The sequence below is a fragment of the Leiobunum rupestre genome, chromosome 3 (assembly GCF_980474605.1).
Source record: "Leiobunum rupestre chromosome 3, qqLeiRupe1.1.hap1, whole genome shotgun sequence".
Taxonomy (NCBI): Eukaryota; Metazoa; Arthropoda; class Arachnida; order Opiliones; family Sclerosomatidae; genus Leiobunum; species Leiobunum rupestre.
This window is the reverse complement of record NC_143386.1, coordinates 41,478,491-41,501,795: the sequence shown is the minus strand read 5'-3', so window position 1 is coordinate 41,501,795 and position 23,305 is coordinate 41,478,491. Positions and strand designations below refer to the sequence as shown.

The window sequence follows — 23,305 nt, the reverse complement described above, 5'->3', positions numbered from 1 at the left end:
CGGAGGTTAACGGAGCGCGGTTCTATTTTAAACAAAAAGCCATTACGGCGACCGTCGACGCGACTCCTTAACTCCGGAGCCCCCGCTTTCCCGTTTTCTTTGGTAAGGCCGAATTGACACGTTCGCGAGTCGCCCCGTTTGCGAGTGGTAACTATGTTATTGAACGTTCGTAAGCACGTGCGCGCTTTTTTTTTCTAGTTTTTCCAGCGTATTGTTTTACGTCGTCTGCTACGTTTCCTTTACAAACCGTTTGAATAGACGCCTACCATGTCTCCATCATGTTGGCACAACCGACGATTCACTTCATTTATGATTATTTCTATATAACTATATAATACTTTATAATTTGTTACTATAATAAGCACGTAATATTTGATTAATTGTTAAGGTCAGAAGTCTTTTAAATTTGATTATTTATTAGTGTCAGAAGTCTTAAATTTGATTATTTGTTAGTGTCAGAAGTCTTAAATTTGATTATTTGTTAGTGTCAGAAGTCTTAAATTTGCTATTTTGTTAGTGTCAGAAGTCTATTAAATTTGATAATTTGTTAGTGTCAGAAGTCTGTTAAATTTGATAATTTACTAGTGTCAGAAGTCTATTAAATTTGATTAATTGTTGGTGTCAGAAGGCTATTAAATTTGATTAATTGTTAGTGTCAGAAGGCTATTAAATTTGATTAATTGTTAGTATCAGAAGTCTATTAAATTTGATAATTTGCTAGTGTCAGAAGTCTATTAAATTTGATAATTTGCTAGTGTCAGAAGTCTATTAAATTTGAGTATTTACTAGTGTCAGAAGTCTATTAAATTTGATAATTTGCTAGTGTCAGAAATCTGTTAAATTTGATTTGTTAATATCAGAAGTCTATCTCTGATAATTAGGTAATTTCAGTCGTAAATATATTTGAAAATTTTGCATATTTCTTAGAGAGGCGATCTAAATTACCAAAACTCGTAAGATAATTATTCTGGTTTTCGGGCCCGCGCAGGCTGGATGGGGCCCCTGACTTAAACAAACGAGATACCTTAAAAAAGTTTTCATTACATGATTAGTCTAATATATTGTTCGCAAATTTAAATAAAGCTACATTTTCGCCTCATTTTTTCGAATCTAAAAGTAAAACTAAACCTCTAGACTAGTTTAAACTGAATATCAACGTCCCACTATTAATGTTTTGTAGTTTGTTTACTGTTATTAGACATTTTATATCGATAAAAAGTTAAAAACATTAAAACCCTTAAAGGCCCTTTAAAATAGGCCAACATGTTCAGCGGTTGGCCCACCACCAGGGTATTTGTGCTCCACTAAGTTAATTTTAAGGGGGACAGGCAGAAAAAAACCTAGGCCTTTAAAAAGTAATTTATGTAAATTTTTTATTTTCCCGATTTGCGGAAAACGTTCCGCAATTCGGTAAATTGGCCGGAATTATTTTCGCATAATTTTCCGCAATTCGGAAAATTTGCCGGAAATTTTTCCGCATTTTATTTTTCCGTAAAATTAACAACTCTAGAATATTCGTATAATTTATAATCGGGGGCGTGGTTTGGAGAATCTATCCGCGGCGAACGGGGGTTGTAAGTTGGGGAGGAGCATCTGTGGATGATAAGATAGCTGATAAAGAAGAATTCAACTGGGTGAGAATTGGTTACATTCCCCTGTGGAAGCCGCGAGGCGGTACGGGAGGGGGTGACCGTGTCAGCGGAGAAATCCCAGATGCGCATTATTCGCTTGCCCCCTTCGATGCCCTCCCCTCGCTGCAGTTTATCCGCGCGCGCTTTCAGTTTCAACTTGATTCCATTCTCTCCGCTTTCGCATTTTCGAGGGGGTATCGTTGGAGCCTGACGGACCCCCGTTTTCCCAACGTTGTTTCTTCCCTCCGTTTGACCCTCGATGACCCCTTTATCGTTTTTTTGTGTCCCTTCTCGTTGTCTAGTCGTCGCTCTGTCTAACTCGCTACAAATCCCGTTCGCACGTTACTGTTCCAGTTTCTTTCGTCTCGGCATACGTAACGTAATTACTCGTAACAAAAGTAACGTAATAACAATAAGTATGACACTTCCTATTGCTTTAACGCTAATTTTCTAACCGAACCTTTTTTCGGCACTGATACTCTCTTCAAGCTGTGACTTGGACTCGCGACTTACCGTTTAGGATGACTACTTTTTGATAAAAATTTAAGCCTAATATCGGAGAGCACGTTCTGGAGTCGCGAGGGGCTTTGGCTTTGTTTTGAAGCCCGCGTGCGAATCACGCGTGATAAAAAACATGAGCTCGTGGCGCCGAGAATTTTTTTTAATTTTTTCATTTTAGCCTAATTTTCCGCCTATCTATCGGAAACCAGATATTTCGGCTTATTTTAGACACTAGAGGGCTCTGTGCTGAGAAAACATCTTGATTACGCAATAACTATGAAAATCAGTTTGGTTGTAAATCTCGTTAATTGTCATACTTATTGTTATTGTGTTATTGATATTACGTAAATTATGTCACTTCGAATTTCGTGACGGAAAATGCATCATCAACTTTATAAAAGGGAAACTACCCTGATTTTTAAAACACTCAGAATTCCTAGCGCTCTTCTAAGTTTAGCAATCCATAGTTTTAGCTCAGGCCTCGCGATCAGGTGATTTCGTTTCCATGGTAACCTTTTCAATAGCGCCAGAATAGGTGTTTCCATTTAATAAAACAATTAAAAAAAATTTAAAGTATAAAATTTTTTGGTTCGCGTCACGAGCTTTTTAGTACTTTATTGGCACGCGCGTTTCGCACGCGGACTTTAAATTCCAAAAACCAAAGCGCGTGCTCTCTCTCTCTTCAATAACTTTAGCTAGTGACGTAGAAAAATCGTTTATTTTATAGAAACACCTATTGGTGGATCTTAAAATTCATTTTGCGCGTGGAAAAACGCTTCCATGTTAGGGTATAAAAGCAGGTACTGTCACGCGAAAAAACGTAATTTTGAAATCAGTCAATTATAAGAATTTTATCATTTTTGGAAATGTTCTTATGCAGAGGCATACTTATGATGGGTTATGTTTACGTATGGTATCAGTCTTCGATAACGTCTTTAAATGGTCTTAGTAAGAACGCGACTGGTAGTTATCTTTTGTGCCGTTGTTTTATAACGCCATCTGTATAACTACGGGCCAACTAATCCTCGGAAGACGTTAAAAAAAGAATATTTATAATTGCGGGGAAGGAGACTACAAACATGTCAACTTGAAAACAGAGATGGGAATTTACGCGACCAATCTTATGGCGTAAACAAGTATATCCGGACACACTACCAAAGCGTTATTGCAAAGTGATTATACCTAGGGCTATGCGAGTAGTGGTTTTAGGCAATCGAGTCGGTTATCGAGGATCAAATTTTTTCATCGAGTATTCGAGTAGAGTAATATGGAAGTCGAGTACTTGATTAAGGTCAAACTTTATCTTATTCGAGTCGAGTAACTAAAAAAAACTCGAGTAATATTTTTAACTAGTGTTCGGAATTGTTTATTCATTATCCACAAATTTTCCGGTTTATTTAAAAAACGTTGGTAAAAACAATATCATTTTAACTTATTTAATTATGTTTTTTACGCAACCAAGCCTTTATTTTAATAAAAGTGGTATTTATTTAAATAATTGTTTGTTTTATTTAAATAATAGGCTTATTCACTTTCGATTATTTAAACATTTAACAATTTTTATTCAACTATTGGTTATTTAAATAAATATTATTTAAATATAGCCGAGCATATTTTATTCATGGATAAAAATTAATCGACTGCCGAGCACTATTTTTAACGAGTCGGGTTATCGAGTACTTGATTAGGAGCTAGTTTTATTCAAGTAATTATGAAATTAAATTTAAGAAGTATATTTTTCAGCATTGAAAATTACTTTATTCCTTTAATTTAAATTAACCACTTTGTAGGTACCGTTTATTGCCCTTCAAAATGTTGTAAAATCCCCTCTTTGAACTTTGAACCAACGAGGATAGGAAAAACAAATACTCGACGAGTTTAGAGATCAGCTTATTCGAGTAATCGGGTACCCGAATATGCAACTTTTTGGTACTCGGTAATCGACGAGTATTCTCCAATTACTCATTAGAGGTCGAGTTCGAGTAGTCGACCTCAAAAAGGACAGAGTACTCGATGATGTTCCAGTACTCGCACAGCCCTAATTATTCCACGAGCTTGTGGCGCGTAGTGTAGAAAAGGTTCAATAACATTGGGAAACAACGCGTGATATCGCTATTATTACTAAAAACAGCTTTTTGACAAAAACCATTCATACGCCTCTGTTGTTGGAGATTTTCCAATTCATTAATAATTCTTACCGCGTAGCCAATTCACGCGCGAGAGTTTAACGTAAATCTAATATTCCCATCCTATTATTTGCTACAGCGTTGTATTTTTCTGCCTGAAAATTATCTGGTTTTATTTTATGGGGAAATTGCGTGCTACGTCGATGTAGGTGTGATCGTCTGCGATAAATGTTTAAAAGCTGAATGAAAAGGTGGTTTACATATCGTTCTACAACGGATTCATCAAATTTCGTTGGCTGTGTTGATCAAAATTGGTTTGCAAAACTCCGTTAAATAACGTTGCTGTTCAAAATTGTTTTGAAAAACTCCGTTGATAAACGCTGTTTTTTTTAAATACATTTTAAAAACTGTTTTGTTCAAAAACACTGTTCACCAACCTTTTTACCGAACCTTGTTGGTGAACACATGGTCAACCTTTTTACCGAACCTTGTTGGTGAACACATGGTCAACCTTTTTACCGAACCTTGTTGGTGAACACATGGTCAACCTTTTTACCGAACCTTGTTGGTGAACACATGGTCAACCTTTTTACCGAACCTTGTTGGTGAACACATGGTCAACCTTTTTACCGAACCTTGTTGGTGAACACATGGTCAACCTTTTTTTGAAATATTTAGTTGGTCAACCCTGTTTACATATTGAGTTGCACCGTGTGAATATTGATAATATTTTCTAAGCAAAGCTGTCGTGCTCATTTTCAAGAAAGCAAGTACAAATATGAACATTAATTATTAGAAATTGACAATTTGTTTTAAGCAATTTATATATTTTTGTATAAATCTTATTATCTTCATCGCGTTGACATTTCTTGTAACCTCTGGACGATAAATTAAAAGTGTTTTACGTTTTCATCTAAGACTATTAGTCAAATGCCAAAGCGAGTTCATTTGACAATATTTAGGCTAATTTAAACGTTTACTTAATAGCGAATCAGTTTTGGAATATGATTTCTAACAAAAGCATGCCATTGTCATCTGTTAGCTGTTTAAACTTTTGCTTTTTAATTTTCATCCAACTGCTATTGTACGTTTGGTAATACAAATTACTGGCTTTTAATTTTATCAGAAGTATAAAATAGATGGGTTAAGCTAACCCTCAATTACGCTTAGGGATAACTTGTAGCTGAGTGTTAGTTTGTGTGGAATAAAGCTATGTCAAGAAGTTCTACAAGTTTCCCCTACACGTTTTCAAGCGCGGGCTTAACCTCTATATCTTTTATTTAATTTAAATGTAAAAAAATGTAAAATTTTTTGCGAAAATACGTGCTTAAAATAAATAACATTACCAGTATATCAAATAGTTAATTTTTGTCATGGTGATGATAAATGTATAGAGGAATTTAATATTTTTTTTTTTTTTTGAAAAAATAGAGCTAATACCCAAGGCACCACCTTCGACCACATAAGCAATGCTGCTTGTGCGTGATCAAGTAATAGGTGGCCGGGTTACAATGCGTAGGAGGGTGGCGGCAAGCCCTTCATGCCACGCGAGCCAACAGCTCCCTACACTAACTATTACCGTTAACCTCAGCAAATAAGGGAATGAATGAATGAATACTCATGACGATTGAAAAAATTATTAACAATTTTAACAATTTAAAATTAAACCATAATACAGGCTTAAGACGCAATGTTTCAAACCTTACAAGGTCCTTTGTCACATCATATTTACAATTTAAAATTAAGCAAACCTTACAAGGTCCTTTGTGACAAAGGACCACAAAAGTCCTATAAAATCCTATAATTTTGATATTTTGCCCATTTCAAATCCCGCCACTCCGTTAAATTGCTAGATTTAGCTATAGGACAAATTCCTATACCAAGTCATTCTAGTCTATACTTTTGTTATTGTTAACACGCTTAGCTACTAGTATATTTTTGTGATAAAATGGTTAAATAGTTTCTATTTTAAAGTGAAAATCAAAGATTTATTTCTCTAAATATAGATTTTGTTTTTAAATGCATAAAGTTAGTAAATAAAATAACATATATAGTCCTATAAAATCCTATAATTTTGTAAAAATATTCCTATAAAGTCCTATATTTTTATAAATATAATCCTATTTTTCCTATAAAAAAATTTAAGATTTGAGTGGGGGCCCTGAATTCCTTTATACCAGTATATCAAGACGAATACTTATCTATGTATTATACTTCTGGTATTACATAATGGATAAAGATATTTTATCGTTTTGGAAAATACAAAATGGCCCAGTCTTTTGGCAACAGCATTGAAGCCCCTTTTGCAAACGGAATAAAGGGGGATCAGGGGTGATAAACTTGACCTTTAGGATACGGCGCTGACCTCGGGGGAAGGGGCGCAACGTGGTTTCTTTTCGCGACCCCCGAAAATACCACCAGCTCCGGAATGAGCGGCCTTTTTTCGTCATTAGCTTTCACCCTCATCGTCGCCAGTTAACGAAACTACTTCAATCGAAACGGGTGTACTCGTCTTAACGCGGAGTGAGCTATTCTTTAGCCTGGTTTTCGGAGGTGACATTTCGATATTGTTGATGGCCGGACTTGTTTCACTCGCTGGAAATGTCACCCCCGTTAACCCGCGGTCCTCTTTGCCGTAAAAAATCGGAAATGAACCGTCTTCTGCGTGTAAACTGAGACGCCTACGAGCCCTGTTCGCGTTGAGATTGATATATAAGCAACCGTTTATTGTAGCCAAAGTTTCGTTGAAAGAAATGTCTTCAGAGAACCAAACCTTATCGGTCGAGGTTTCCGCTGTGAGGCGAAAATGGTCCTAGTTCTTTGCGGAAGACTATGAAATGTTCAACACACTTTCTGAACAAGACGTTCAAGAGACTTTTGAAACTTGGTATCCATCGGTACATTTCCGGTGATATCTTGTTGTAAACACTATTTAAACAGGGTTCGTACACAACTTGGAATACCTGTAAAACCTGGAAAATTCAGTGAATTTGAAAATGTTTCCAAAAGGTCATGGAATAGTCAGGGAATTTTAAAATGGCCCAAAAAGTCAGGGAATTTTAAAATGTTTCCAAAAGGTCAGGGAATTTTAAAATAGCCCAAAAAAAGTAAGGGAATTTTAAAATGACCCCAAAAAATTCAGGCAAATAAATTTTTGAAAGATGTATTAAAATACATCATCAATATCTTTCAAGATTTTTCCTGTTAAAAGTTATTGTAGTAATAATTGTCTATATCATAGTAATTATATTTTATTAGCTTTGTGTTATAGATTATCTATAAAACTCATTGAGGTTAACAATCATGGTGAGTCAGCTGTTTGCTCTCGTGGCATCTATAGGAGTAACAAACACAAGGAAAACCCAGCTAGCTTTTAAACACGCTAACGCAGTGTTGCGTACAAATTTCATTGGACGAGCCTTTACGCTGAACGTTTTACAGACGGGTGGGAAGACAATTTCCGAATTTTCTCCTACCGACGGCAGCAGGCGCTAAAGCGTCTAGCCAATGAAAAACGTACGCAAGAAAATCCACGACTTTTGACGGGTTGCGTTCTCCTTTTGTGGGGTGCTGTGTTTGTCGCTTCTAGGTGGCATGCAGGGTTTGCCACCACCCTCCTACGTTGTAAACCCAGCCAAATAATTTAACAGGGTTCGTACAGAACCTGGATATCCTGGAAAACCTGGATAAGTCAGGGATCTGTAAAATGGAGGTATAATGTCAGGGATTTAAATAAATTCTTAGAAAGTCTGGGATAGGTCAGGGATTTTAGTTAGTCAACCGAACCCAGCATTAACAAAGAACTTTTGACCTAAAATAAATAAAAAATGTCCAAATATAACCAAAAAGGTCATGGATATTGTCAAAATTTGGTCAGGGATAACCTGGAAAAGTCAGGGATTTTATATCAGAAATTTTCGAACGAACCCTGTTTAAAGGCATTAAAAGTTGATAGTTATCATAGCCGACTATTATTATTTAAGTGAAATCAAAGATGAACTATTTTTATCAACCGGTAATTCATCCACTTAACAATATCCCATTCGGTTAGAACCCCTAAATGAACTAAAATAAAACAATTATTCGGTTTAGTAAACATTTTAAACTGACGTAGGATAACGCGAAGTTACGGTAGCCTAAATATAAACCGTCACCGCAAAAAAAAAACCCGTAAAGGAAACGCGTAAAAAGATCATCGGGTGAAAAAGGGGTTCGTAAACGTTTTTAAAACAAAGCCAGTGAGAAGGGTGAAGCAGAAATAATGCGCGCCATCTGTACTTGAGGAAGTGCGTCTAGAATTTCTTCCCGAAAGATATAGATGAAAAAGTTTGGCCAAGTATTTGATGGGTAAAGAACGCGACTACGTTACCAGCGTCAACTGGCAGTGTCGACATCGTCTATTTCCCGAGCTAGAAACCGCGTTGTCCGCTTAAGGACTTGCCGTTGCGTTCCCTCGAAGGGGGTACCGAAGGAATCTCGGGTACAAAAAGTGTAGGAAAAAGTAGGTTTTTTGTTTTAAGTTTCAGCTCGGAGTATTTCTTTATTCGAGCCCCCGCGCACCCTTCTCCAGAGAATGGCTGGGAAAAAATGCGGGGCGCTTCATTCTTCAAATCCTCGGAGTTTTTGAGGAGGACATTTTTGTACCCTCTCTCGGCGAAGGGACTGGTAAACCGATCCCCTTCAACCCCCTCAAAAAACGTCGCTCTGTTACTGCTTAAATGAGGATGAGAAGGGAACCCATCTTTTTCTTCCCGGTTAACGAGATCACGGTGGACTTCGCGAGTCCGTCTTGTTCGCTTCTGACCCGGGGTCCGTGCCTACAGAAACATTCCGCTGACTTGGACCTCGCTGCTACAGAAAATGGTTTCAAAATCCCACGAATTAAACCAGTCAAAAAGTAAAAGATAACTTCATATTGTAGGTTCAAAAATTTATCAGGGTTGCCACGGGTCAGGGAAAGTCGGGGAATTTTAAAGTAGGCCTACAAATATAAGGGAATTTGAGAAAAATCAAGGAATTTAAACTTTAACCTGAAGAGTAGTCTACACTAGAATAAATGCTGAAGTAAAAATATTAAAATCTTATAAAAGTTCCAAACTGAAAACCTTTGGTAAGAGAAAACAGGAAAATAATTTGTGGTAATTTTGTTTATAATAATCTAAAATTACAATTTGTCGCTAGTAATTCCGTACCGTTATCCAAAAACATAATTAAGAAAAAGATAGAAAATTGGATGTTGATGTTTCATTACATGAACTACCTTAAAGGGGCACACCGGCGTTTGAATTTGACCTGTTTCACGAGCTAGTTTCTGCTACCATGCACTTGCTAAATTCCGGCCGAGTTTTTAAAATGTACCATTAGTTTTGTCTAGGAGCAACAAACACAAGGAGAACGCAGCTAGCCTTTAAACACTCTAAGGCAGTGTTGTGTACAAATTCATTGGACGAACCTTTACGATGAACGTTTTATAGAAAGGGGGAAGACAATGACCGAATTTCCCCCTTCCGACGGCAGCAGGCGCTAAAGCGTCTAGCCAATGAAAAATGTACACACGACTTTTGACGGGTTGCGTTCTCCTTGTGTGGGGTGCTTGCAAGCGCGCAGGGAACTGAGCGCTGTTATAGCGCGAACAGCGCGTGATTAAAGTCCTAAAACGTCACCGCGAAACAAAATGGCAGATCGCTTGGCGGGTAAATTTCGCTCGTTTAAAAATTAATTTCTCGTCATTAAAAAAAGATACAATTTTACGACTGATATTTTTGAGTTTATTTAAACATGAACTTTCAAATAAACCCAAGTTTTACCCAACCTGGACTTTTCTTAGTTAATAGTCTCCCACCCGAAACGAACTGTTTTTAACGGGTGGGTTTAACAATAAGATAATATAATGTAATTTTTTTGAAAATAATAACAAGTAACTTTATCCGAATCGCTTTTAGTGGTATAAAAGCAAACAAATCGTAATGAACTTTCGATTTGATTCTTTATAACTGCGCATTGTTTACATTGATCGCTCCGTTCTTCGTTCTCCGTTTTAATGGCTTCCAAAATCGCATTATTTTTAACCCTACACCGTCCGCTTTTTTTGGCGGAAGGAACCGATAATGGCGCGAGCGACTCTCTTAAAAAAACAACGCCATCCAGACAATGCTTTCTTTTGTCTTTAGAGCCCTTTTTTGGAGCCCATACTTGAAAAACTAACTTAACCACGTGGCGAGGAGCGAGCCAAATCAGTCCATAGAACACTCCTTTGTGCCCCCGACGCTATCGACAAATCTACAGTCTCTTCGCGTCCGGACAAACTATTCCCTTAACTTGACGATTAGTTAGTTCCAGCGCTAGTGTGGCGACACGTTGCCTCGAGGTCCAACCGAACAATTATTGTTGTTATAAGCGAAAAGGGGATTGCTATATTGAAATGACGCGTCTTTTTGTACGTGGAAGATTTGTTAAGATTACGGACACTAATGCCTTATTTTTCCGGCAATTACAGACCGAAGAAGTTGAGAGGCACAAATGCGTACAGCAGCAAGAACAGTTGAAGCAACAGCAGAATCAATTGGCTCAACAGCAACAGAAGATACAAGAATTGCAGGTTGGTCGAGTTTCTTTTCTCTCGATGGTAACGTTCGAGGAATGTCCGAAGGTGACTCGGTTCGCGGATCTGTTTTGGTTAATTGGTCTCTTCGCCTGTCTCTCTTTCTTCTCTTTCTCACCCAACCCGACCCTCGACCCGTGTCCGTTTACTTCCGGTGACTTTTAGAACCGCTTAAGCAGTCAGTACTTGGCCGCGGCAGCGTCAGCCACGTCCAAGGGCTTGTCCGGCGCGTTCCCCAGCCTGGCTTCCAACGTGGCTGCGTCTCAGGGACTCATGTTTATGCCCGTTTTCGACGCTGGTCTTTCGTCTTTCAGCCATTCCCCCGTCTCTTCTTCTTGCGCGCTGACGACGTCCACCGCCGCTCACTCTCACTCCAGACTCTCGGTCACTTCCGGGGCTCCGCGGGTCAGTCCGGCTGCTTCGGCCGCGGCTGGTGGACCCGTCCAGGGTGGCGCTCTTTCTCCCCTCGCGGCTGGTCCCGTTCCCGGGAACCTCGCCATGGCCAACAACTCCACCAGACACTCGCCCATGACGTCCGCCACTGCGCCTCTCGATTCCGTGGCCGATATCCCCCACCCGGTAAGATTCATTAGCACTCTTGAAATGACCTTGTTTTGAATGAAGAATTTTGCTTTCTTTAGTTCCGTATCCGTTTTATCTTACGACTTTATCGTCGCGTTAATTCGATAACCAAATGCCTCGAACCGTCTTTCAACAGCCGAGGAAAAACAAATTGAAACTATAGTACGCTGAATTTTTAATTTAAACCCTTTTGATTTTAAATCAAATTGGATCGAGGGGATGTTATCGCTATTTTCGTTCAAACACAAAAACCTTTTTACAAAGGGTCGGAAAAGGCTTTCTACAATTTTTTTTCCATCATTTCTTTAAATATTTCATCGCTAGAGGGGCCCAACCGAACCTTTTATCTTAAACGGAATTTTTTCCCCGCTGTAGTCCCTCCGGTTCAGCGAAACTTTAGGAGTTTTGACTCACGTTTGCTCAACTCTCTCTCTCTCTCTCTCTCTCTCTGTCTCCATCCTCTGTTTCTCTTTTTTATCCAACCGTGCTTTTTCTATTGAATATAATCTCTACAACAGTAGCTCGCTTTTTCCCGGCTAGGGGGGGTTTTTCGAAAGTATGTCCATGAATTTTTAATGTACCAATACTCCGAATGTTTCCCTTCTCTGTACCGTAACTCTCTTTTGTGTGTCTTCAAATTGGTATTCTTCTAGGGACTACTCCTAAAGTTTCTCCACACTGTCTCCGAAAATATTTTGAGCTGAAGTGAATAGATAACTATGCCTATGGCTAGTCAGAAAAATTTCGGGCGAAACTTCTGAAAGGGGGCTTAGAGAAGAATAGTTAATTTTCTAATTATAATCGCGTTAAATTATTAGGACAACCATGTATGATTAAATCTGATTAAAATCAAATCTGTGGCAGAAAGTTTTTTTAATATTCTGAAATGGGTATTATCATAAGTAACGTAACTTCAATGAGTATGACACTTAATATATTGTTTTAATTTCCTGTCGGAACCTTTGTTATCGTCCTTGTTAGTAGTATATTTAGCTTAGGCATATTTAGACACTGTGCTGAAAACTAAACAATAGCTTTGAACATACGTTCGGTGATACGTTTTCCTAATTAACATACTTATCTGTTATGTTACTTATGGTATTATTAAATTGCCCAAAAATTTAAGAAAAACATATATATCTATTAGTTTTTGAGCAAAGTCCTCACTATTCGCAACCGGAACGAATCTAAGTGGCGTAAAAAGTCATAAGAACGTTTTTTTCTTAAATAAACATATCATATATAAGCAAACGATGCAAAATTTATATTAAAATTATCATTATTTATAAAGTCAAAATTACGAATAAGGATGAGGAAAAACTAATAGCGTCTGCTTTAGCCGCTACCTATCTATAGGGTTCGTACACGACCTGGAAAACCTGGAAACGTTAGGGAAAATGTTTCCAAAAGGTCAGGGAAAAGTCAGGGAATTTTAAAAGGTTTCCGAAAGGTCAGGGAAAAGTCAGGGAAATTGAAAATGATTCCAAAATGTCAGGGAAAAGTCAAGAAAGTTGAAAATGGTCCCAAAAAGTAAGGGGACCAAAAAAAAATCGGCCAAATAATTTTTTTGAAGAAAATAGTTTTTCAAGATTTTTACGTCAAACCATTCATGTATTCTACAGAAATTGTCGGGCAATATTTGGCCATTTGGTCAGGGAAAACCCGGAAATGTCAGGGAAATTAATTCCGTAAATTTTTTACGAACCCTGATCTATGTTTCAATGGCGAACCAAAGGGGGCGTAGCGATAGTTTTCGGTCGCGAATAAGATACCCACACCTTTGCTAATAACAACGCTTCTTCCCAGCCGAGTAAGGATGTTTTCGCAATTTCTCCTTTAGATAATATCCCCTTTCAAATAAAACATCGAAATCACTTCAATTTAAAAGGTTTTTATTTATACCGCGATTTCCCCTGGTTAACCTAATAGGCAGCTGATGATAATCAGAACGAGAGAGAGAGAGAGAGAGAGATGGGATAAAAAAGGGAGAACATAGATCCGTTTCTTCCCTACATTATTAATCAGTCCGTTTTGTTGGGGGCATAATGGCAGACGGCATTTTATTTTACCTTTTTTTCCTCTCTTCTCGGCGCAACACGATGATTTCATTTCCCGTCTCCATCTCCTATTAATAAAGAAGTCCCTTTTTTTCCACCGCCGGCCAAATCCTTTCATCCGCGTGAAAACAAGTCCTTCCCTTCCTCGTTTGTTTTTTCCTTTTTCGTTTTAATTAATGACAATTTGCGTCGACGAGAACTTTCTCGACAGTGCGTTTTCTCTTTATGAAGAAAAATCTTTTGATCTTTATTTTAATTTGTTTCCCGCAGGCTTGGGCGAGTTTGGCATCGGGTTCCAACGCTTTGGCCGCCTTATCCGGCTCCTTGAACCCGTTGAACTCTATGAGGTCGCCGTCGTTTGGTGGACGCAGTCCGTCGTCCGCTCGCATTCGGACACCGACGCCCGACACCGCTCCTCAGGCCACGCTAGGTCCGGACGCTCCACTCAATCTGAGCAAACCCAAAGGCTCCGGGACTAACAGAGACAGGTAAGTGTCTCGCGGTTGGGGAAGGCGCTCTGGAATTTTGAAGGTTTAATTGAATTATCGTGACAGTCCCAGCTCGAGTCCGCCCTTGTTGCGCATCAAGCAAGAGCCCGGCGTCAACTCTCAACACAATCACGTGTCGCAATACCATCGCGAGAGGGAGCACCAGCAACAACAACAACAACAACACCACCACCAGCACCAGCGGGAGGCCCCGTCGCCCAGCAACCATCGTGATCACCATCATCAACGTCTTTCATCTTCGCCGGGAGGGGCTTCTAGCACCCATTCGATGGGCGGTTCTCCCGTGCCCAACATGGCCGGCATGGCCGCTGCGGCGGCGGCAGCTGCCGGATTCCTAGGAGCGGCCGGAGCGCCGCATAACATACCAGTAAGATCTATATTTATTGATTCTTATTTCTACGACACCAAGTATTAAATCTGACCTTCTAACGAAGGATATGTTTCTTCAGGGCGGTGCGTCGTTCCTCGGAGGCCCTTACGGAGCTTTACCACCGCACCTGCGAACGGCCCAAGGAGTCGCTTTGAGTAGTCTTGTTGGACATCCTGGTATGGACTTAATATATAACCACGGTCACACGACAGCCTAAGCTCATTAAGTCGCTCGCTAGCTTTTGTGATAAACTGGGGTACACGACAATGGAAAATAGATTGGAGGTTACTACAACAATTGTGAAAAAACTATAGAACCCTATGGCACGTCGTGTACCCTACAGTAGCTACAAATCATTTTCAAAGGCTGTAGCCTGTCGTGTGGCCGTAGTTCGAGACGAGAACGTTGTCTTCCGTGACTATAAGTACTATCTTTTCTCAGGGTTTACGAACAAAGATGGTTTGCCGATGTCCTTGGCCGCGGCGGCGGCATCGGTCGGTATCAACCTGGGTCACCATCCGGCTCATTCCTTAAGCCATCACGCGCTGTCCAATGCGATGGAGAACAACGAGAAATACGGACTCTCCATGTATCTACCGGCATCTGGTGGTGGCGTTGGGAACAACTCTCGAAGTTCGCCGCGCAAAGAGAGCGGCGGCTCTCTCGACATGGGTTGTCTCTCCAGTCCCGATGGCAGCGAAAAGAAAGCCGACCGAGGAGGGGCCTCAACCGGAGGGCCCGATTCGGTGGTCACTTGCCAGAGCAAACTTCTCGGCGCCAAGATTATACGACAGAACAAGAAAGACGGCGAAGGGAAACCGCACATTAAAAGGCCCATGAACGCCTTCATGGTCTGGGCCAAGGACGAACGTAGGAAGATCCTCAAAGCTTGTCCCGACATGCACAATTCAAATATTTCGAAAATTCTCGGTAAGTGACGAGCCACAAACCATCACTATATAATATTGTTCCATAAGTGTGACACTTCTTAATTCTCAAATGGTCAATTTTTATCGAGAGCTATTATTCACGACACAGTCTAAAGCGGGGTCAGAAAATGGCCATCTCGACCTTCAAAATGTACTAAAATATTATAATGAAAAATAACTATTATTTACACGGTGATCTCCACCTTGGAAATGGCCATCTCGACCTTGAGAATTACCATCTCAATAATATACCAAAATATTATAATGAAAACTAACTACTATATACATGGCCATCTCGACCTTGAGAATGGCGATCTCAACCTTTAGGCTAACTTGATCGTCGCCAGTCTATATCCAACCTCTCCTTGGTTTTATGTCCGCTCTTTCACTCGTGTCACGTAGCCTTTTGACAGTGATTTGCTTTCGGTCAATAGCTCTCTATAAAATATAAACATGGTCATCTCGACCTTTAAAAGGCTTATCTCGAATGTGTAATAAAATATTACAATGATAAATAATAAAGTTTAAACATGGCATCTCGACCTTGAAAAGGTTTATCTCGATAATATAGCAAAATATTACAATGATAAATAGCTAGTATAAACATTGTCATCTCGACCTTGAGATTGGTCCTCTCGACCTTGAGATTGGTCCTCTCGACCTTGAGATTGGTCCTCTCGACCACCTTGATATTGGTCCTCTCGACCTTGAGATTGGTCCTCTCGACCTTGAGATTGGTCCTCTCGACCTTGAGATTGGTCCTCTCGACCTTGAGATTGGTCCTCTCGACCTTGAGATTGGTCCTCTCGACCTTCAAAAGGTTTATCTCGAAAATATAGCAAAATATTACAATGATAAATAACTAGTATAAACATGGTCATCTCGACCTTGAATGGAGCAATATTATAGACATAGGAAGAAACTGGCGTCTAACCTGTTTTGTGACTGTTGCAGGGGCGCGATGGAAAGCGATGAGTAACGCGGAGAAGCAGCCTTACTACGAAGAGCAGTCTCGGCTGAGCAAACTGCACATGGAGAAGCACCCGGACTACCGCTACCGGCCGCGCCCCAAACGGACCTGCATCGTGGACGGAAAGAAACTACGCATATCGGAATACAAGCAACTTATGAGGGCTAGGAGGCAAGAAATGAGAAACTTGTGGTAGTATTTAACTACTATTACAGTGTTTCCAGTGTCGGGGGATTATTTGCTTAATGCGCCTACGCTGTCGCCCACTCCGCGACACGTGCTTCACCCCTTCTCGTCGTTGGGTGCCACCATAAGTAGTATAATGACAATTAGTATGACACTTCCTAATGCGACACTCTCGTTATTATCGTCCTTGGTATTAGCGAACTTACTTAACTTTGAACATGGACCAAGAATCTAAAGGAACTTACTGTTTCCGATATTTTGACACTGAGATTCTTGTTCCATGGTGGGAACAAACAAACATAGCATTCGGTTGTGGTGGCGCCATCTACTACTTATTTTTCTGGCCAGGCCCACTAAACATTTCGCATCGCCCTCTGTTGTCTGAAATGGGACTAAAATTTTAAATATTAAATAAAAATAAATTTACATCTATTAAATAATGTGTAAGCTTTAATTTAAATAATAATTGGTAATAATAAGTCAAATATAAAGATTTATATATTATTTACTTAAAATTAAAAATTATTAATTTATTAATATAATTCTAATAACTTTTAATTATATATTAAAATTAAATAATAAGAAATTAAAATACTATATTAATTCTATTCACTGTTTTGTAAATATAGTATGTTGCTCAATTAAGCTCCACCCACAAAATTCGAAAAAGAATAGATCATGGAACCATGCTTGTTCTCATTCGCTTCGTCCTTGGTAGTAGCATATTTCACCTTTGACATTTAGACGCTAGGGGTCACTTGAACTCACTTCCATAGGTTCTTGATAGCATTATATTACTCCTTGGGTACACTAGAAGCCATTGAACTAAACTAATAATAAAATGATAATTACAAGCTAGGCTAAAAGCCCAGGCACCACCTTAGGCCAAAGTCATTAATTCGGGTGGCGTGGTTAAATTGCAAAGGAGGGTGGTAGCAATCCCTTCAAGCAAACCACTTCAAGGTTCATTCAGACCTGGAAATATCAGGGAATTAGATTATCAGATAAATATCAGGAAAATTCCTATTCTTATGTATATATCTGGGAAATTTATGAGGGCTTAAAAAATTTGCCCTAAATTTCCATTAATACGTTTTTTCTTATTAAAGATTTAACTTAATTACTTCTTTTTATATGGAACCATTTTAGCTTTAACGTCCTTCATGACAGGAATTACATTTTACCTCTTAGTTTTAATTGTGCTTAACTTGCACCTGGAAATATCAGGGAGAGTCTAGAAATATCAGGGGAAACCTGGAAATATCATGGAAATCGGTCTGTCAATAGTTGTTCCGCGATAATTTCAGGAAATCGTCGTACAAGGTCACCTGAATTAAAGGCATTAAAAGTCGCTAGATAACATGGGCCTAAGATGGTACCAAGAGTATTAGCCTAGCTGATTATTATTACTACATCTGGTAGCACCAAAATAAGCGTACCCTACTGAACCTCCTAATTCGCTGAATGGACGATAGATGGCGTTATTAGTAAACAACACCCCTTCTTTCCCGTGTTTGGTAGACAGTCCAGCTAATCGTTGTTATCGTTCTTTCGCCGCTAGGTACCGCGACGGTAACTTGGGGATGATGGACTCCCCGTCGATGGTCAGCCCCAGCTCGGTGGCGTCGCTACTGGCGTCCTCGTCGGCCACGTGCACCACGTCGACGGCCGGGGCTTCGACGGCCGGTGGACACGCTTCGGCCGACCTATTGTCTTTCTCGTCAAAATACGGACACTTGCCGCTAATGGCCGACGGCGGCTCCTCTTCGAACAGTTCGTCACCGACGATGGCCGTCTCCATGGCGACCATCAATAGCATGGCTGCCATGGCCGCCGCGGCCGCCGCCGAATCCTACAATAGGGACTCGATACCCGGACCAAACAGCGCGATGGAGACATGAGGTTTTCACGTTTCACAAACAAAAACAAACGAAGAACTAATTTAAGTAAACAAACACGTAAAAACCCGCGCGCGCATTTAGTTAATAATTTAAAGATTAAAAATTCGGTTTTCGCGCCGAGTACGGGATTTTAAAAATTAAATATAAATAACGCCCGTTTGGTGAACTTTGAACTAAACGAAAAAAACCAAAAAAAGGGGTTTTAAACAGCTCGTTTCACGTCTCGATTTTATATTATTATATAAACGGTAATAAAAAAAAACAAAATGTAAAACAAATATTATATTGATATAGCGAAGAACTATTTAAACGAGAGACAACGTACGAACTGAAACCCTTTTCTGCCCCCCTCCCCCAAAAACCCCGTTTCCTCCCCCCCTTGTATCCCAGAAAACCCTTAAAGTGCAAATAATTGGACAACCAACAAGAACAACCCTTGCAATTATACCCTGTGAATTTATATGTGAATATCATGTTTTTTGAAAAAGAAAAAACTAAAAAAATGCGGAAAAATCTTGAAAGAAGATTTTCATTTGACTTCTCGAATTATTTGAGGCTCCCTTTTTGTAATGCTAAAGAAGGTCATGTTTCGAAGAAAAAGTCTACTTGGTCGTTGTGTTTTCGAAAATATTACATTTTGTTTTAAACGAAAGAGTTTAATCACGTCACGTTCTCGCGGAAATATTATTTCGTTCATTTTCTTTGCGACTTAAAAGTTACTTAAAACGTTAGTAATTTAATCTAAATTCTACTTGTCGTTTGAGGGGCTCAGCACTTCGCATTGGTGTGTACACCGATTACAGTGCGCCTTAGGATGATGATTACAGATAATAGTTGTGATTAAAGAGAGATTAACTTCATCCGAAGTGTACCCCTATTATAGATGAAGTGTACACCGATTACAGGCGAAGTGCGCATCGTTTATAGCCGTTATGCTCAACGATTATAGCTGTAATGTGCACTGATTGCAGCTGGAGTATACACCGACTGTGGCTGAAGTGTGCACTGATTACACTCGTCATGTACACCAGTACCAACTGGAGTGTACCCCGATTAGTACTGTAGTGTACACTTATTACATCCGGAATGTACATCTATTGCAGCTGTAGTGGGCACTGATTACAGATCAAGTGTGCACTGATTACAGCTAGAATATACACGATTGCAGCTGTAGTGTGCACTGAGTAGTCAGAATGTACACAGATTGCAGCGGTAGTGTGAACCGATTTCAGCCAGAATGTACACCGATTAGAGCTGTAGTATGCACTGATTACACCCGTCTTGGACACCGATACCAACTACATTGTACCCCGATTACAGCTATAATATGCACTGATTACAGCCTGAAATGTACACCGATTACACCCGTAGTGTGCACCGATTACCGCTGTAGTATGCACTGATTACACCCGTCTTGAACACTGATTACACCCGTCTTGAACACTGATTATACCCTGAAATGTACACCAAATACACCCGTAGTGTACACCGATTACAGCAAGTGGTTAACTGCGAACGGTAAACGGAAAACTCCATAACGAATTATTTGTTATTTAATTTAAAATTAGCGTAAAATATGGAAACATCATAACGAACATTAGGGCGTCAGTGTGAAAAAAATATTTTTTTTTTTAGATTTAATATTGAAGTGATTGGCCTTCGCTAGTCAAACAACAGCCGAGGCAAAATCCCTTTTTTCGTGTAGTAATTGAATGAACGGCCTGTTAAAACAGAGCCGTGGCTCGTGGTTAAACTCTTTACGTTTAAAATTTGTTCTCGGAGAATAATAATTGTTCTTCGTCGATCGTTTTGTGTTTGGATCTTTTCATTTTCATTGTATTCTCTAAAGCTAGTAAGGTATGTTTCACGGAACTAATGGAGTTATGTTCCGGGCTTTAACTTGACCAATTGTCGACCACATAACACCCCAGTTCTTTCTAAAAGCAAGCGACGCTTTTCAAAGCGTTCATTTGGTTACTTTTTTTCTCGCTCTATCTTATTATTGTTGCTAAGAATCGTATTTTTATCGTTAATTGCATTTTAAATGCAAACTATTTTTACGGAATGGTTCCAACGCGTTCGCTAAAATCAGCAACCGGAAAACTGATCGCTTAGTTATTTACGACCTATTATCAGTTTGGTTATCCGGGCCGTGGGAAGACGTTTCGGGCCCTATGTAGCAAATTATATCAGCGTGGACCCTTTTAACGTAAATTTCCAAGGGGCAGTGCTGGGGAAGTTCAATTATATTGGCCCATTAAAAATCATACTAATAGGCCTTTTCCCGACGGAACCTCTATCGTATAAGGCCCGTAAAAACCATAATTGTGGGCCCTACTGCGCCGGACCCCAGGATTTCTTCCCCCATATGCACAGCTCTGTTTTATTTACTCAAGCCTACCGTTCAATTTTAGTCCGTATTTCAGAGCGCGAATCGAGCAAGTCGAAAATCCCATTTTGATAATAATTTCGATAATAATCTCATAGAAAATTTAACAAAAAGAAGGTTAAAATATCACTAAAATTAAATTAACAAGTCAGCCTTATGTAGAAACTCTTTAAGAATTTTTTTCAAAAGTCACCTATCTCAACCTCTTTGACATTTGCACATCGGGTAGCGTAATTCCAAGAACTAGAGCTTGTATCAAAACATCCACTTTGATTTGAGCGAACAGGTTGGCGCTTTCCGTAAAGACAATTAAAATTTGCACTCAAAACAAATCTCACAATATATATAGCGAATACGACAAAGTATGAAATTGTTTTTCATACTATAATACGATATTATTTAAAATTAATTTTATTGAAAGTTTTTTAAAATTTTATATTGGGTGCAAATTTTATTTTATTTTTCTTTGCTAAGTATAATACGCGTTTCTTTTGTTGAAAAGTTACTTTTCAATGTATATGTGCTCAAAAAGTTTTTTTTTTTAAAAATCCACAAAAAGTACCCATTTTCGTTTCTAGTCTGTGATTAGTCGTTACGAGGAGTATAATATCAAGAAATTATTGCAATTGGATTCTACGCAAAAAAAACCCTGCTTTAGTTAAAATAATTTTGTAATCGATTAATCGTAAAATATAACGGATTAGTCATTGAGGTTTCGTTTCATAAGTTGTTTTTTTATTCAACAGAAACTGACCCGCGAAACAATTGCAATTATTTCTTAATGAAACGACACCCAACATAAAATTCCCATTCAACAAATGCAAAATTTTGTTTAGGGCTTTTTTTATCGAATGAATGATTGAATGTTCATTTTTAATTATGAAAAAAAAGTTTGAAAAATAGTAAATAGCGTAAACGGTAACTTTTTTTGGTGGTTAGAAAACAAAATAACGTGAACTTTAAACGGTTTAAAACTTTTATTTTATCGAAAAAAAATATGTAATCAAAAAACAGACCTGTGATTGAAAATGAGAGAATTTGCGGGTTTAACGTTAACCGATCAAATTTTGCGTATTTTTTAGTTGATTAAAAGCTATATTCATCTGTTTTCTCCCCCCCCCCACTTCATCATTTAATTTATTCAAATTCAAATGGGAGTTTCACGTTAAAATTAACGGTATTCCTTAAAAGTTTTGATTCTATTTAAGTCTTAATGTGCCATAATTTTTAAGTGAACTATATTGTCGATGAACAATTAGTTTCAAAACGTTTAGGGAAAAATGGGATACAGTTCAGTCTAGTCTTAAGTATCACTTTGAAGATAATATATCTGAACACTTGGGAAAAATAAAATCATGCAATCCTCAATTTAATAAAGAAAAATCTGACGAGCTTTTCATAGCGCATGAACATTAGTAGGAGAAATAGAAGTATAACAGGCCACAGATGTTGCATTTTTTTGTCTGTATATTTTTAATTGACGATGACTTTGATTAAGTCACATATGATAAATTCATTTATTTAAAAAACATTTTTGAACATTTTGTAAGTTGTGAAAACAAAACACGAAAAAAAATCAGTATTTTTTTGACGAACGGTTCGACTAACATTCTAATTGCATAGGATACTGCATTTTTAGAAAGTTAGCAAACCGCAATTAAATTAAATTGCAAAAAATTAAGTTTTTATGTTTAAGTTGCCCCCTTTATCACTCGTATTATTTTGCCTATTTCTTGTTTTTTTTTTTTGGCTCAATTGAAATAAGAAATGAAGCTTTTTACTTAACGAATTTAGTTTCCATACGGTGGAAATAATCCTACGAAAAAGAATATTATTGCATTTCTGGAAAGGATGTTAGTTGGTACAATTGGGGCATAAAAGCAAACCTTTTACTTACCATTTCAGGGGAAATTATTTGAACATTTAGAATCCCCCCGAAATAAAACAATTAAAGAAAATAAATGAATTTAGTGTTGTTATGATGTGTATATGAAAAATATTAAAATTCAAACTGAATATTAATCAAGTTCTTTATTGCTTTCGAAACGGGAGTTGGTTATCAAGGAAAGATTTGATCCAGAAACGGAGGATACGATCATGGTCACTCGCTTCTAAGGCTTTAAATGAATTCAATGTCAAATCATGCAATCTCAAGTAGTGCTGTTTTAAGACCTTCGTAGGCCCTGAGCACTAAGACCTTTGTAGACCATATTTCTAAGAAGAAATTTATTGAATCGAATTTTTTCATACTCCTAGACTTTCGTAGGCCCTGAGCACTAAGACCTTTGTAGGCCCTATTTCTAAGAAGAAATTTATTGAATCGAATTTTTTCATACTCCTAGACTTTCGTAGGCCCCTTCAAACCTTCGTAGGCCCTGAGCACTAAGCCCTTTGTAGGCGCTATTTATAAGAAGAAATTTATTAAATTGAAATTTTTCATACTCAGTAATCGCCACAAAAACTGGATTATGCCCCTTTAGCAGGTGGGAAAGTTCAAAATGTTTATAAACAGAAATAAGCCCTTGGGCATTAGTGAGAAGAGCCGTGGAAGAG

General features: G+C 38.5%; 1 protein-coding gene across 4 annotated transcripts in view; it reads left to right on the top strand.

Moving 5' to 3' along the window:
- Window positions 1–22,732, top strand: part of LOC149951807 (uncharacterized) — a 177,475-nt gene extending 154,743 nt beyond the window's left edge. For 3 of the 4 annotated variants that reach the window (XM_090168234.1, XM_090168233.1, XM_090168232.1), the window contains 7 exons: window positions 10,755–10,856; window positions 13,769–13,986; window positions 14,053–14,374; window positions 14,442–14,553; window positions 14,819–15,307; window positions 16,261–16,468; window positions 18,024–22,732. In XM_090168234.1, coding sequence (XP_090024360.1) covers window positions 10,755–10,856; window positions 13,769–13,986; window positions 14,053–14,374; window positions 14,442–14,553; window positions 14,819–15,307; window positions 16,261–16,468; window positions 18,024–18,363 — 1,791 coding nt within the window. In that variant the 3' untranslated portion in view covers window positions 18,364–22,732. The remainder of the gene's footprint in view (window positions 1–10,754; window positions 10,857–13,768; window positions 13,987–14,052; window positions 14,375–14,441; window positions 14,554–14,818; window positions 15,308–16,260; window positions 16,469–18,023) is intronic. The other variant, XM_090168235.1, reaches the window with a different exon arrangement.
- The last annotated feature ends 573 nt before the right edge of the window (window positions 22,733–23,305 follow it).